General features: G+C 32.6%; 1 protein-coding gene across 1 annotated transcript; it reads right to left on the reverse strand.

Moving 5' to 3' along the window:
- Positions 1-10,637: 10,637 nt before the first annotated feature.
- Positions 10,638-12,020, reverse strand: LOC143607198 (fatty alcohol:caffeoyl-CoA acyltransferase-like). Its single transcript, XM_077082733.1, has one exon. It carries the CDS (start codon positions 12,018-12,020, stop codon positions 10,638-10,640), a length of 1,383 nt encoding a protein of 460 aa, XP_076938848.1.
- Positions 12,021-14,328: the final 2,308 nt, after the last annotated feature.

Consider the following 14,328-nt stretch of genomic DNA (forward strand, 5'->3'; position numbering starts at 1 on the left):
AAATCACATATTCACAAAAAAATAATTATTATTAATTAAAAAAAATCCATACACCACATTATTTCCCCCAAATCAATGCAAAGCTTTTTTTTTATCACAAATCCACAAAAAAATAACATAAAAAAAATCTACACACACCACACCATTTTACCCAAATCAATTCACAATCTTGTTTTTATCACAGATTAAAAAATAAATAAATACAAAAAAATAAAAAAACCTACACACTTTAAAATTTTCACCAAATTAATATAAAGCTTTTATTTTTATACCAGATTCATAAAAAGAAAAAAATAATTAATTAAAATGCTTGCAACCAGTAAACAAGCATACCTCTGTTTAAGCTGAACAAGAACCAACAATACACAAAACTTTCAACCCCAAAACAAAGTTGTCATTGTTTGTTATCCGATCTGTAAAAACCCCTAATGAAAATGGAACAGAATTACAAAAAAATGATATTTTTATTACAAATTCAAAAAAAATAACATAAAAAAACTACACACACCACACCATTTTCCCCAAATCTAAAAAAGCTTTTTTGTATCACAAATTCACAAAAAAATAATAAAAATAGACAAATCACACCATTTCCCCCAAACCAATAAAAAAAACTTTTTTTTAATTACAGATTCACACACACACAAAAAAAAAACACACACAATACAAAGCTTTTTTCAATCACAGATTCACAAAAAAAAAGATATTTAAAAAAAACTACACATACCACACCATTTTACCCAAATCAATACAAACCCTTTTTTATTACACACAAAAAAAAAAAAAAAAAAAAAAACACCACACACACGCACACTTCACCCACCACACCATTTCCCTATATCAAAAAAAAAAAAAAAAAACACCACACCAAAAAAAAAAAGATATTTAAAAAAAACTACACATACCACACCATTTTACCCAAATCAATACAACACGCACACTTCACCCACCACACCATTTCCCTATATCAATACAAAGCTCTTATTTTTATATCAGATTCACAAAAAAAAATGTAAAATGCTTACAAACAATACACATACCTCCTCTCTTAAGCTGAAGAAGAATCAAACAAATAATATACAAAACTGGGTTTTTGATGGAATGAAATAATTTGGATGTTTGTGAGATGATTCTTCAAAAACAAAATTACAAAAAATGATATTTTTTTGGAAGGAAAGAGAAGAAATGTGAGAGAGATGACCAGCGGTGTTTTGGTGGTAGGGATTTGCTTTTTTTGTGAGGAAGGTTATTATTGTTGTAATTGACCCTGGGGTTGGTGTTATTTACGGTTGTGCAATTTGTTTTGTTTTGTGTTGAGCTTGTGAATGAGGTATTGGTTTTAAGGTTTTGAATAGATGTATAATTTAATAAATGATACTTTATTTATGACTTTTACTTTTATGTGACATAGGTAGGGTGTTCATAAAATCCGAAATCTGAACCGGAACCAAAACCCAAATAATACGATCTGAATTCTTATTCGAATCGGATTGATCCGAATATCCGAATAATTAATTCGGATTCGGATTGGATTCGGATAATGATTCTTCGGATTATTCGGATATCCGTTTAATCCGACTAAACAATATTATTTTTTGTGATATATAGCCATTGGCCCAACCCATTAACAATAACCCTAAGTTTCCTAACTCTCATTCCACACTTTGCGAGATGCAATGTCAACCTAGACATTAGATTAGAAACGTGGGAAATTTGATATGTGATACTATATTGTTTATAGCTATGTTCGTTTTTCCTATCTACTACATTACTAGTACCGTGCTCTTTAGGGTTATTACTTTGTTTATAAGCTTTAAAATCGATAGACTAGTTATTTGAATATTATGAATGAAAATGATAAAATAGTATCCTAATTTTCATCAAGGTGTTCTATTGAATTGCAATTTTCAAATTTAGGAAAAAAATGTTATTCGGTTTATTTGGATTATTCATATTTTATTTGAACCCGATCCGAATTATTCGGATCGGATTCGGATCGGATAGGAATATCATTAATTCGGATCGGATCGAATTTCGGATAGAGTCATGAAATTTCCAAATCCGAATAATCCAAACCGAATAATCCGCTATCCGATCCGATGAACACCCCTAGACACCGGGTTTCAGAAAAATCCGAATCAGTATCTGTAATATCTGAAAATTTGAATCTTAACTAAATTGGGTATTCGAAATACTTTTTTTTATTACTAAGTAATAACAAATATTATTTATAAATTTCAGATAATTTTTGGATATTTTCGGATAATTTTTGGATATATTAGATATCCAAAATATTTTCTTTTCTAAAGTAGTTCTTTAATTAATCTTTTTTTTTCCAGATTTTAGGATATCGAAAGGTCCGGATATCTGACTTTTAACACCCCTAAATGTGGGGTTGTGTCATGTCAACTCACACACGATTTAACGAATTTTGTGTCGTCGAACCATAACATCACCCTCATTGTGTCAACCTCTTGCCAAACCACAGCACACATGGCTGGTCCGGGGGTGTGTGAGTTGGACCATCAGCCGATGCTTGTAATTTTAGAGGACCAAATCTTTATATATATATATATATATATATGGGATGGATAATGCGAAAAGTGATATTATAGCGAGAAGTCGATCTCAACCATTGATAATCTCTTATTTGTTCAATGCATTTATTTGTCTAATTACTCCTAAAATATTCTCCACATTAATTCTTGTAGAAAGTTACAAATTTGAATTATCTATTACCTATATATAAAAAAAATGTATATGTAGGTGAATTGTACACAAGTAGCATAATAATCTACACATTGCTGATATTCAATTATACAAATTGTCAGTTATTTTTATTTTATCAAAATGTGACTCGTATTTACCAACACAACTTATTTTCTCCTACACTAATTCTGTTTCTTTTATTTTTCACCAACACATAACTAATATTTACCTACACATATATCGTATTCACCTACACAGCTTGCTAGTTCATTTTGCATACAGATAATATTCATCTACACATAACTCGTATTTGCCTACACATAAAAGATAGATTATAAAATAATTAAAATTATAAAAAAATATGATGTGTTCCTACATTGCGAATATTTACAAGTTTAGGTTAATACTATTAATTGTATGTGATATCATGAACAAGGTTTGTTTGTGTAGGACTGTAGGATAATATTCTGATATGTGTAGGTAAATACAAATGGGTAGACTATAACATGAAGTAAATTTGTATATGTAGGTTATTATTGTGATTTGTGTAGGTTAACACGAACTAGTTATGTGCACGTATATAAATATTGTGATCGGTGTAGATGATAATATGAACTAGTTTTGTATGTGTAGGTTAATATTATGATTTGTGTAGGTATTTGTTTTTATGATGGTTAATATATTTGTATTTTTTATAGTATGAGTATGATGGTTTGTTTTATGAATTGTTTAAAGATTAAATCAAATTAAAAAAATAAAAATAAATGTATAATCATTTGTAACTTAACATTAATTAGTATTAGTTACCAAAAGAAACTCCTAAACTTTTTACTAATATACTTCTACAATTAAATAATCCGAAATTAAAAAAAAAACTTATGATTGGCCAGAATCTCTTCTCGCACTTCTCGCACTAAAAACACTTCTGAAATGAGCCCAATCCTATATATATATATATATATATATATATAGGGGTGAGATCCAGTGAAAATTATTTTTAAAGAAAAAACTTAAAACCTCCTAAAAACCCCTAAAAATCTATTTTTAACTTTTTTTTTAAAATTTTTTTGAAGTTTTTTTTTCATTATTCTTATATGTTGTTATTGGTTAAAAAAAAAACTTGTCGGTAGCCTCGTCGGTGTAGTGCACATGTGTAATAGTGTGCATTGCATATATGCAAAAGTGTTTGTATCGCATATAAAACAACACTATTACACATATTTGATACACACTATTGTATATATGCAATATAACACTAATACGCACATCGAATACACATTAGTACGTATGTGTAATACAACATTAAGGCACATGTGCACTACATCGACTTTTATTTTATTATTATTTTTTTCCATATAACACAACACTACTACACATATACAATACATAAATATTGAATATATGCAATTAAACACTATTAAACTTAAAAATACATGGTAATACATATGTGTAATACAACGGCATCGCACAGTAATACGTATGTGCATTACAGCGGGTTTTTTTTTGTTTTTTTTTTTATTTTTTCGAGCAAAGGGTAAGAAAATATAAGAACAATGGCAAAAACAGAAATTTAAAAATATTTTTTTATTTTTAATTAAGAGAAAATTAATGTTTACGTCCCTGTGGTTTTAAGGAGGAGACATAATGAGTCCCCGAAAATTTTTTTGATCTGGTTGAGTCCCTGTGATTTCAAAAATGAACCATTTGAGTCTCTGCTGCTACTTAAATTTCAGGATAAACTTTCATTTTACTGAAACTACAGGGACTCAAATTGTTCGTTTCTGAAACCACAGGGACTCAAATGGTTCATTTTTGAAACCATAGGGACTCAACCAGTTCAAAAAAAATTTCAGGGACTCATTGTGCCTTTGCCCTAAAACCACAGGGACACAAACAGTAATTTTCTTTTTAATTAAAAATAATTTTTAAGAGTTTTTAAGTTTTTTCTCTAAATATGAGTTTTCTCTTGATCATCTCCCTATATATATATATATATATATATATAAATTATTGGGCTATAAACTTTTTTTATCTATAATCTGTTTAATAAAGCTTATATTATTGGACCCAAACTAATAAAATAAGAATCAAGTAAAAAAAATACAAATAACGGCCGATTATTATATATTAATCGGCGTCTAATAAACTTAGCTTATATATTTCATTATTCATTATGACCTCTTTTTTTAATATATGTGAATCTACATATTTAATGTATATTAACTTCACTAAGAGAGTTGCAAACAAAATCACACTAGTATATAAGAGTAAGACTCTAGTTATGCTCTTGGATGACACATATTCAAATCTCATAGTTCCTAATTTATTTTTCAATCTTTTCACATCTTATGAAAATTGATTACGAAAATACAAACCTATTTAAAAAAAAGTCTTGGAATTTTTTTCGCTTTAAACCCTAAAATGGTTGACTTAGCCCTGATTACCACAAATACGTAGTTACATATCAAAGTCGCTAAATACTAACACCATCGTCCCTACCCATAGTTCCAAATTTGTATTTGAAAATGAATAAATGCTCTTAAAATTGAGTGTCTATAATCATGTAAGTATATGTTAGGTATCTACTAAAGCTCACTCATTTTATGTACTTACAAATGTATGTATTAAAGTGACTAACATGAGTTGTATATTAATCATGTTTGGTACATACAGAGTTGTCACAAATGTTTGTAACACTTACAACAAAAGAAGAAAAAAGAAAACAAAATAAAATGGTTGATACATATATGAATCACTTACATTATGCATATACCTAATGCTAGTCAATAATATGGTATGACCTCCTAAACGCAACCTAATTAATTAGTGTAATTAGGTCCCAAGTTGTAACAATACGGAGAAGATTAACTAACCAATTAAATATAACACCCTAAATAAATACTACATCGGCTGAGGATAAGAGAGATTCTTGATTCATAAGAAATATCATCTCTCTTAAATCATCAATGTTTTTTAGACTTAGTTGGCTGTGAAGCATATTAAAAACTTTACAATGCTTAAGTGGAACTAGTAAGGATGGGTGATCCGTGCAATTTTAAATACATATATGAGTTGAGTTTATTATTTGTCTTCAATATATAAGTTTAGTAGAAGAAGACAACTCAGATATAATTTCGTTGAAAAAGGAATTAGGGACAAAAATTATCATTTTTATATTTCATATACAAAATATTGGCTAAAGCATACATGCATGATGTCCAAGCAAGTTTATTTTGTTGTTTACCTTGTGACATGTTTATGGCATGAGGAGTCACATATTGAAGTCCATAGGTTCGTAACTTTTAGGAATTCAAAATGCTGAAATGAGCCAAAAATAAAAATAATGTTTTCTGACTTTAGCATATAGAAAGATAAAACACATTCTTTTGAAAATCATTATATGCAATTCAAAGAATAGTTTAAAGAACTATACCCTTTTGCTATAATAAGTATAACAATAAAGCGGTTATATAACCATTTAACACACTATTGTTCTCTAATCTATGGTTACAAGATCCACATAAATTCACACCCCTTAATTTACTTTGATCCCATTGCACACCACCTCACTCTAAGAAAATGATTCAAACTCCTCACAATTGAATTAAAAAATAATTCATAAATTATTGTGTCCCTTAACTCTATGCAAGCATCACATCACTTACTTTTTCCCATGGCACACCACCTCACTTTAAGAAAATGATTCAACTCCCCTCAATTGAATTAAAAAAATAATTCATAAATTGTTGTGTGTATAGAGGAGTTTAAAGCTCGTTAACAATTTAACCAACCTTGCCTTCAATACCCCTTAACCCATGAAAAAAGTGATGTTCCACTCGTTAACCCTTGCCAAATCAGTCTTAACACAATGGGCGTTAAAATATACCCACAACCTTAAATCATTAATACATTAAGTAATAATGCAGTTTTCCTAGCTTTTAACATAATAATCTACATATATCTATATCTATATTTATCTATAGAGCATATTGGATGGACAATATGGTCATTTAGCCATCCAGAGGAAGACGCCGCTAACATTAATTGTGGTAGTCCACTGAATTAACTCTCCGGCGACCATTCATCTCTCCGATCACCAATTAAATTATCTATATCTATATTTATTTATTTATAAAGCATATTGGATGGACAATATGGTCATTTAGACATCCAGAGGGAGATGTCGCTAACATTAATTGTGGTAGTCCAGTGAATTAACTCTCTAGCGACCTTCATCTCCCCGATCACCAATTAAATTAAAGAATAGACGTTTCATCTAAATTGTCATGCAGGAATTAGCCACCGATTTCGATTCCATCCTTTAACTTTAGGTAATCATTAGTTTGATTTACCATTACAAGCTCAGAAGCTAATTAGTCCTTGCAATTCGTTCAGTTCTCTTTCTGATGCTATATCCTATTTGTGCAAAGTGGTGTTCTCGGTTCTCTTTCTGATGAATCGATTCCAGGTTAGCCATTTGTTAAATTCTTCCTCTAATTTGGTTTTTAATGAACCAACGTCGGTTTTGCTAAATTCATTGTTAATTATGTTGCCCAATTTCACTTTGATTCCATATCGTATTTCATGAATACGTTGAATAATGTTGTGTTTGTTCTAGATGTTGCTAGGTTTTAGCTTATTAGTTTGACGATATACTCTTCAATTACTAGCGTCTTTGGTAATTGGTAGTTTGTTAAAGCATCATAAATTCTGTTTTTTTTTTTTTTTTTTTTTGCTGTTTTTTTTGGCTTTTTATGTTGTTTTTTGGCTTTGTTTTATTATTCTATATTCTTTATTGTTTTGGATGCTTTTGTAATTATATATATAGTAAACGTAACCTTTTGGAGTTACGCTATATACTTTTAACAATGTACGAATTTCATTCACATCAAAACCATAATCTTCAGCCGTACCTTTGGTTGAACATTTATCAGGTTGTATTTTAGATCTTGAATTAGAGTCTTTCTTCTTCGCATCTTGGTTTATACTATTCACTCCTAACTGTGCGTGTTGGCCAAACTTTTTGAATGAGCTTGAAAAAATTAATATATGTTTGCGGATTATTAAATATGCAGATTGCTGTGTGTAAACTACTAGCAGTTACTATTTTCTTATTTAGTTCGAATGGATGTAAATAAAATGAAAGATAGTTGCAACTAGTGAATGGTTACATGCTGCAGATTGCTAATTAAGGTGACTTGAGTGTTTCATATGTTGGAACCCTGTTTGAAACACGTGTGATTAAGAGTTCTAAGGGTGCTCTAAAGGAATGACCGATTTTATATATCTCATTTGAGAGAATTACAACAAGTATATATGTTTTTACTCAACAGTGAGTCCCTTTTCTTTATCCTATCTCCTGCCTATATATAGGCCAGTGACAACAAATTAAAAGAGAAAAGTCTAATTGCCATTTATCTATTGGTTCTTATCTAGCGTCTTCTTGCTTTGCTCATTGTTCTTTTCCATCAGTCATGTCTACAGTCAAGGCGTGGCCTGGTCGCATGGTTGTCTTTTATCTGACCTTCCATCAGATATGGTCTGGGCGCATGGCTTTCTTTGACCTGACTTTCCCTCATATATGGTTTATATATTTAAATATCAGATTTCCTTTATTTAGGTTATCAAACCCATATGTGTTTAGTTCCTTTAGCTCCTTGCTAATCTTTCTTGATGGGCCCTTTTGCTGGGCTTTTATCTTACTTCACTTCTTGTTCTGGAGGCCCAATTATGGAGGAACCTCATCATCATACAATAGGTTTAGCAAACTCACCATCTCCAATTTTGAAGAAACTCTACACCAGCTCTCTAGAATGCTCGGGTTCTTGTGATAAACCACATTTTGATCTCCGGTATGTTTTATAAACTTTTAAAAGTTTCTTGTTTTTTCAAATCTTATAGCTACATTCTTTGTGCAGCAAACATAATTGCAGGTTATCTGTGACTCATGATGATTATAGCACAGTGATTAAACTGCCCCAAGAGAAAACATCTGCATGTTTGCGCTTAAAAAAACGTATTGCAAGCACACTCGAGATTGTACAACGCACTTATGGTATTAAGTTCTTTAGCTCGGGATATATGTATAGTTGGCACCGCAACAGTCTCTAACCACATTTTTACTAATTGTGAGATTTTAATTATAGCAAGTTTTCCACACTTATGGTATTAAAACCGTTGTTGTAGGAATGAATTCCATATGATTGAGGGTATGTTTGGCAAAACTAGCTGATAGCTGTAGCTGTAGCTTTTTTAGATATATTCAGATGTTTGGCAAAGTAGCGGTGACTTTTAATAAAATGTAAAAAATGACCAAATGGGCCTAACTAAAAAAAATAATATTAAATGTACTTATTTTGGAAGGTTGCTTAAGTAATTAAAATACTAAAAGCTTGTAGCTCTTTCTAAACGCTACTAGTTAGAGCTTCAAGCTTTAAGCTTTTTCTCATGACCTAAAAGTTTCAAGCTGCTTCAACCAAACAAGACTTTTAATTGAGTACGAGGTTTTTCTTAAAAGCTTAAAACTTGAAGCTCCTAAAAGCTCTTTGCCAAACATACCTTAAATTAGGTCTGGCACCAACACTCTTAAATTGGTGTTGGTTGGTGCCCTTATTATGCTTGCATCTAAAACATTATCATGTAGTAAACGCGCTGTCAAAAATACAACATGCCCATAAAAGATATTACCTCTTTTTAACTTTTATTACAAATAAAAAGTTCCGTGATCAGTCGGGACATTCGTCACAACGTACGGGCATTCTACTTGTGATTACAAAAATTATTTTATTTTTTTTGCATTTAATATACCTTTTGAGTGACTTTCAATCCGTTTGGCTTGAATATTCATAATCTTTTTTTGCTTTCGAAGTTACCCGCTTGACCCATTATAGATGTAAAAGATAACCCTGACTATAATACAAGTGTTAATTTTTTTTTGTTTGGTTGAAAATTAGGAGGAACAACAGCAAGCTGGTGTGACGAATGAGCAAGGCCTTTCATGGGATCTGGTCTTTTTGATATAAATTTTAGCTTACTTTTCTTTTTTGTGGTTTCGCTTTTTTATAATAATTTAGTTATATGTGATTTAATTCGACCTAAACCAATATTGATTTTCTTAATTTTTTTATTTTTTTTTTCTCTTTGGTTTAGGTATGCAAATCAGCATTTTGGTCGGTTTGAAACTGGTTTGACGACATATATGACGTAGACCATTTCTGACTACGACGATGTTCAAATCGTTCGTGATATACCTTCAGCTCTACTTGTTAACAATAAACATGAACTAGAAAAGCTTTTTTTCTTTTGATTAATCTGCTACTTGCTATATGAACTCTTTGCTTTAGACAATTTACCACTTCCCTTATTTTCATTTGCAAATTATGCTACTTGCTACATATGTGATTACAAAAAACATTTTGTTCACATTGTACACCCGCCACGAAGCGTGATCCTAAAACAACTCATCCTTGTACGTTGATTTCATAAAGTTAGATCATTAGCTCTCATGACAAAAAATAAAATATTAATATGTTCATGGGCCAGTTTATAATTAAAGTTGGGCAGCTAGTTTGGGTGGCGGTCAAAACAGGTTCAAAATAAGTTCCTAGCAAAATGGGTTACAATCAGTTTATAAGGTTCCAAGTTCCAAACCATGAACTGCCAAAGTGCCAAACCCTTAAAATATTAATAACCCTTCATCAAATATGTTGTACGTCGAAAAGCTAATGATTCAGTTCAAATAATTATATCCGTTAGCTATAGTCACTATTTTTGCTTAACTCTTGCATTTTACGCTATGCTAAGTCACTGAAAAATATAAATATGCAATAATATAACTTATAAAATACACAGTGTTGTATAAATAACCCAATAAAATACGAAAATTATCACAATTTTTGGCTACTTTATAATATGATAGAGGAAATAGATTATGATGTATCCATCAAGCACAATAACTCTTTGAATCTATGGGCTGCAGCCTCAGGCAAACAAATGCACACCACCATGGCCCCATAATTTGAATTAGCCACCCCTTCAGGGAGGAGGACACAAACTTGAGGTGTTGGGGTCAAGTCAAGTGGGCCCACGTAAGTGGCCCGACCCCACCCGAAATCTGATGTCTCATACATTGAAAACCGGGTCCATTGGGTGATCGTTAGCTTTCCTCCAAATTCGAGCTTAGTTGGCCTATCCACCGCAACATGATCTATTGTTGATCTCAAATACTCTTCCGAAACCCCTAACCGAGCTTCACGAACCAAATGGGTCACATCTTGGAGCGACCCGTTTACAAGGTCGGACACGGTGCTAGTGGCACATGCTACACACACCACATTCCCATAAAACCCGTCTTTGAGAGGCGGGTTTTGGAGCTTGGGCCGACCGTTGGCCGGAAAAGTCAAACGTAGCCCGAAGTTGAGTGGTTTCACGTTTAGTGCTTTAACCCATGATCTCCAAACGTGAGCGGCCATCGCATCAAAAGTCGTGCACCCTAAGCTATCCATGGGTCGGGCCACGCTCTTCAAATGGGCTTGGAATTCTCGGCTCAACCAATAACACTTTTGAAGTGGTTTCACTTCCCACAAACTATTTGTCAAGTTAGAAATGTCATCGATTTTCATAAACTCGACATGAGGGTACTTAACCATCGGAGGGTCACGAGGCGCAAAAATTTCCCGATCCCAACATGGTTTTGGATCCACAACCAACGAGCCCGTTCTTGCTGTGGAGGCCCAAGCTCCAAGAAATTGCATAGCCCCAAGCCCATCACATATACAATGACAAATCCTTAACCCAAGGCTAAAACCACCACAACTAAACGTAGTAACTTGGGCTATTAACAAAGGCATGTCAATAACCTTATAGTCGCCTTCGCTAGGGAACTTGAACACCAAATCGGACCAAGCCGGATTAGGAACATTGAGATCGCCCAAGTGGTTCAATGACAATTCGGTATGGGCCTGAACCATGAGTGCACCTTGGTTAGGCCCAAAAAACACTTCCAACTTTTTATTTTTGGTCTCCCTTAATCTACCTGAAAAAGGGTAGTAGGGGACCAAAACCTTAGCAAGTGCATCTCGTAAAGTGCCCACAACATCATCGACTGAATTTCCACCCGCAATATAAAAGTAAATAGTGGGCGTGAAAACCCGAGCTCTGATGATGTCATCAAGGTTTGAGAGATACAAAGTATCCCCATCTCGAGCCTGAATCGGTCCATCAGGAACAACTGAGAACGATTTGCCTATGGTGATGGGTATATGGAGGTCGAGGAAATGGCGCTCTTGGACCCACGAGGAAAACGTAGCCATTGGAAGGTGAGGGATAGAAGTAGAATTTTATCATGAAGATGTCATTTTGTAAGCATATTTGTGCAAGATTTTAGGGGCAAGTGGAAAGCCATGCCAAGATGTTGAACTACAAATAAATAGGGTTATAAAATGTTTTATACTGTGCATCCTTTTAAACAAACCTTACTTACAAATGGTAGTTGAAAAGTATTGTTTGCATGATGAGAGGGTAAAAGAGAGTTCGTTGGAAGTTACTTTGTAACTATGTAACATGTTGATTATGATGCTTAAAGTTGAATTTAGTTTAATTAACAGAAATATTGTGATAATCAAATGAGTGGATACATAATTGTTTTTTATGAAGTCACCAATAAAATTATACAAAACAAGGATTTTTATTTTACAATTTACTGTTTTGTATTCGGTTACAAACTAATATTACCTCGGCTGTCAGTGTTTAGGACTAAGTCGATCACCGAAGATGTGGTTAGGCATATAGTCATTGTGGTTATAGCCTGGTTCTATTTCTGATTGGCTACTTACAAGCCAAGCTTAAGCTCCTATAAGTCAAAACGAGCTTGCCTGTTCTCGTCAGAACCGCTGATTGCAAGTTACATTTTCAACAAAGTTAACACGTAATAACCCAACAAACTACCCAATTCACATAATTAAAGAAACATAAAACATATCACCATAAACAAAAGGTACTAATAATTCTAAAACAATAATATCCACAAAAGGGTTATTTCTACTTTAATTTCTACCAAAAACACAACTTGCCTACAATGTATAAAGTAAAAATCCAAAATCTTTCTACTAGTAAATTTCCCAAAAAAAAAAAAAAAAACAAAAACAAAAACAAAACTGTTAAGTGTAAACTTTCGCTATGCGAAAACTCTCAAAATGTCAGCAAAAGAAAACATAGGTTTTTACCATGTATGCAGTCCGCATCACACATCATTGATTTAAAAACAAAATCTTACCAAACCGGTTGCTGGTTATAGTGGTTCTTGTCTTTCTTCTTAGCCGCCAGTCTTGCACTTCTTGCCGCTGCCTCACTGGCAGCGGCTCTCGGGGTAGCATCCATTTCCTTGCTGGATTTCCTTTTTATGGAAGATATCATTTTTCATTTTCTCCTTGACATTGATTTTTGATACATCTTCGGGTTTTTCTGATTCGATATAATACCATAGTTAATTTAAATTCAACTTTCATTTTATATTATTGTTGTTAGTAGTTTCAAGTGCAATTTTTGAGCTCCGGGATTTTGATGGTTGCACATGGGAATCGTTGCAGAATGGTTCGTATACAAAAATAATGTTTGTAAAATATGATCATAAAATCTTCAGTTTTACTTTATTACAACAATAACATGAAGTAGAATGATTTTGTAACCATTAAAAGTACATTGTAGGTGACTTTTGAATAATTTAGGGCCCGTGAGTTTTTGTTTCTGTTTTGTAATACGGCTCATGCTTATAAAAAAGGGAAAATTCTTAAAATAAGCATTTATGAAAACAAATTTCGAGTTTTAGGTATCATTTGTAAAAAAATCCAGAAATAGGTATTATAAAGTAGTCGTGACTAGTAGTTTGTAGAACCAATTAAAAATTGACGCGCGTCCTTAAAATAACCGTAACGAGCACGCTCACTAATAATTTACTTGCCATGACTAATAAGTTTCATGCCTCGTAATCAACGCCCACAAGTAATTCATAAGTCTTTTAGTCACGACGAGTAGATTATAAGATAGAAATTTACACAGTATAATGGATTTTTTTAACTTGCGCTGAAATTGCAGGCTCTCATGTTTCTATCGTTGCTGCTACAGAAAACTAGGTGATGTGTCATCAAACCTAATTGTGCTTCCTTTTCGTTCCATTAATTGATTTAATTTTATGGCAAGTTGTTTGTTGGTAACATTTATGGTTAGAGGTGAATTGTATACAAGATGGCATGTATAGAAGCGGCTTCAATTAAGTTGGTTCGCCCAATCCTGAAAGGGCTGAATGGTGTCATCACTTGAAATGTTTTTTTTAATCTCTTCCCTGCTATGTAATAAGTTTGCGGTGTTTTTGACTGGTTTTATAGGGTTTTTAATCTTTTAGCTCCATACCATAGGAGAGGAAAGATCGGTTTGTTTGGTGGTGCCCATGTAAGAGTTTATTCTACCAAGGTTTGCTCAATTTGTTTTTACTATAACCGTTGCTTACTATTGGTTGAACATTGCAGAAGGTTGACTGTTTTGATGATTTGAGTAAAATGCTACACAAAGATGAGTTTACCAGGAGCGTACCGGGGAAGCCCGGGTGTGCTATTTTTTTTTTCT

The sequence above is a fragment of the Bidens hawaiensis genome, unplaced genomic scaffold (genome assembly GCF_021521415.1).
Source record: "Bidens hawaiensis isolate Kalapana, Puna unplaced genomic scaffold, B.hawaiensis_p1.1 tig00080223_1, whole genome shotgun sequence".
In the NCBI taxonomy this organism is placed as follows: domain Eukaryota; kingdom Viridiplantae; phylum Streptophyta; class Magnoliopsida; order Asterales; family Asteraceae; genus Bidens; species Bidens hawaiensis.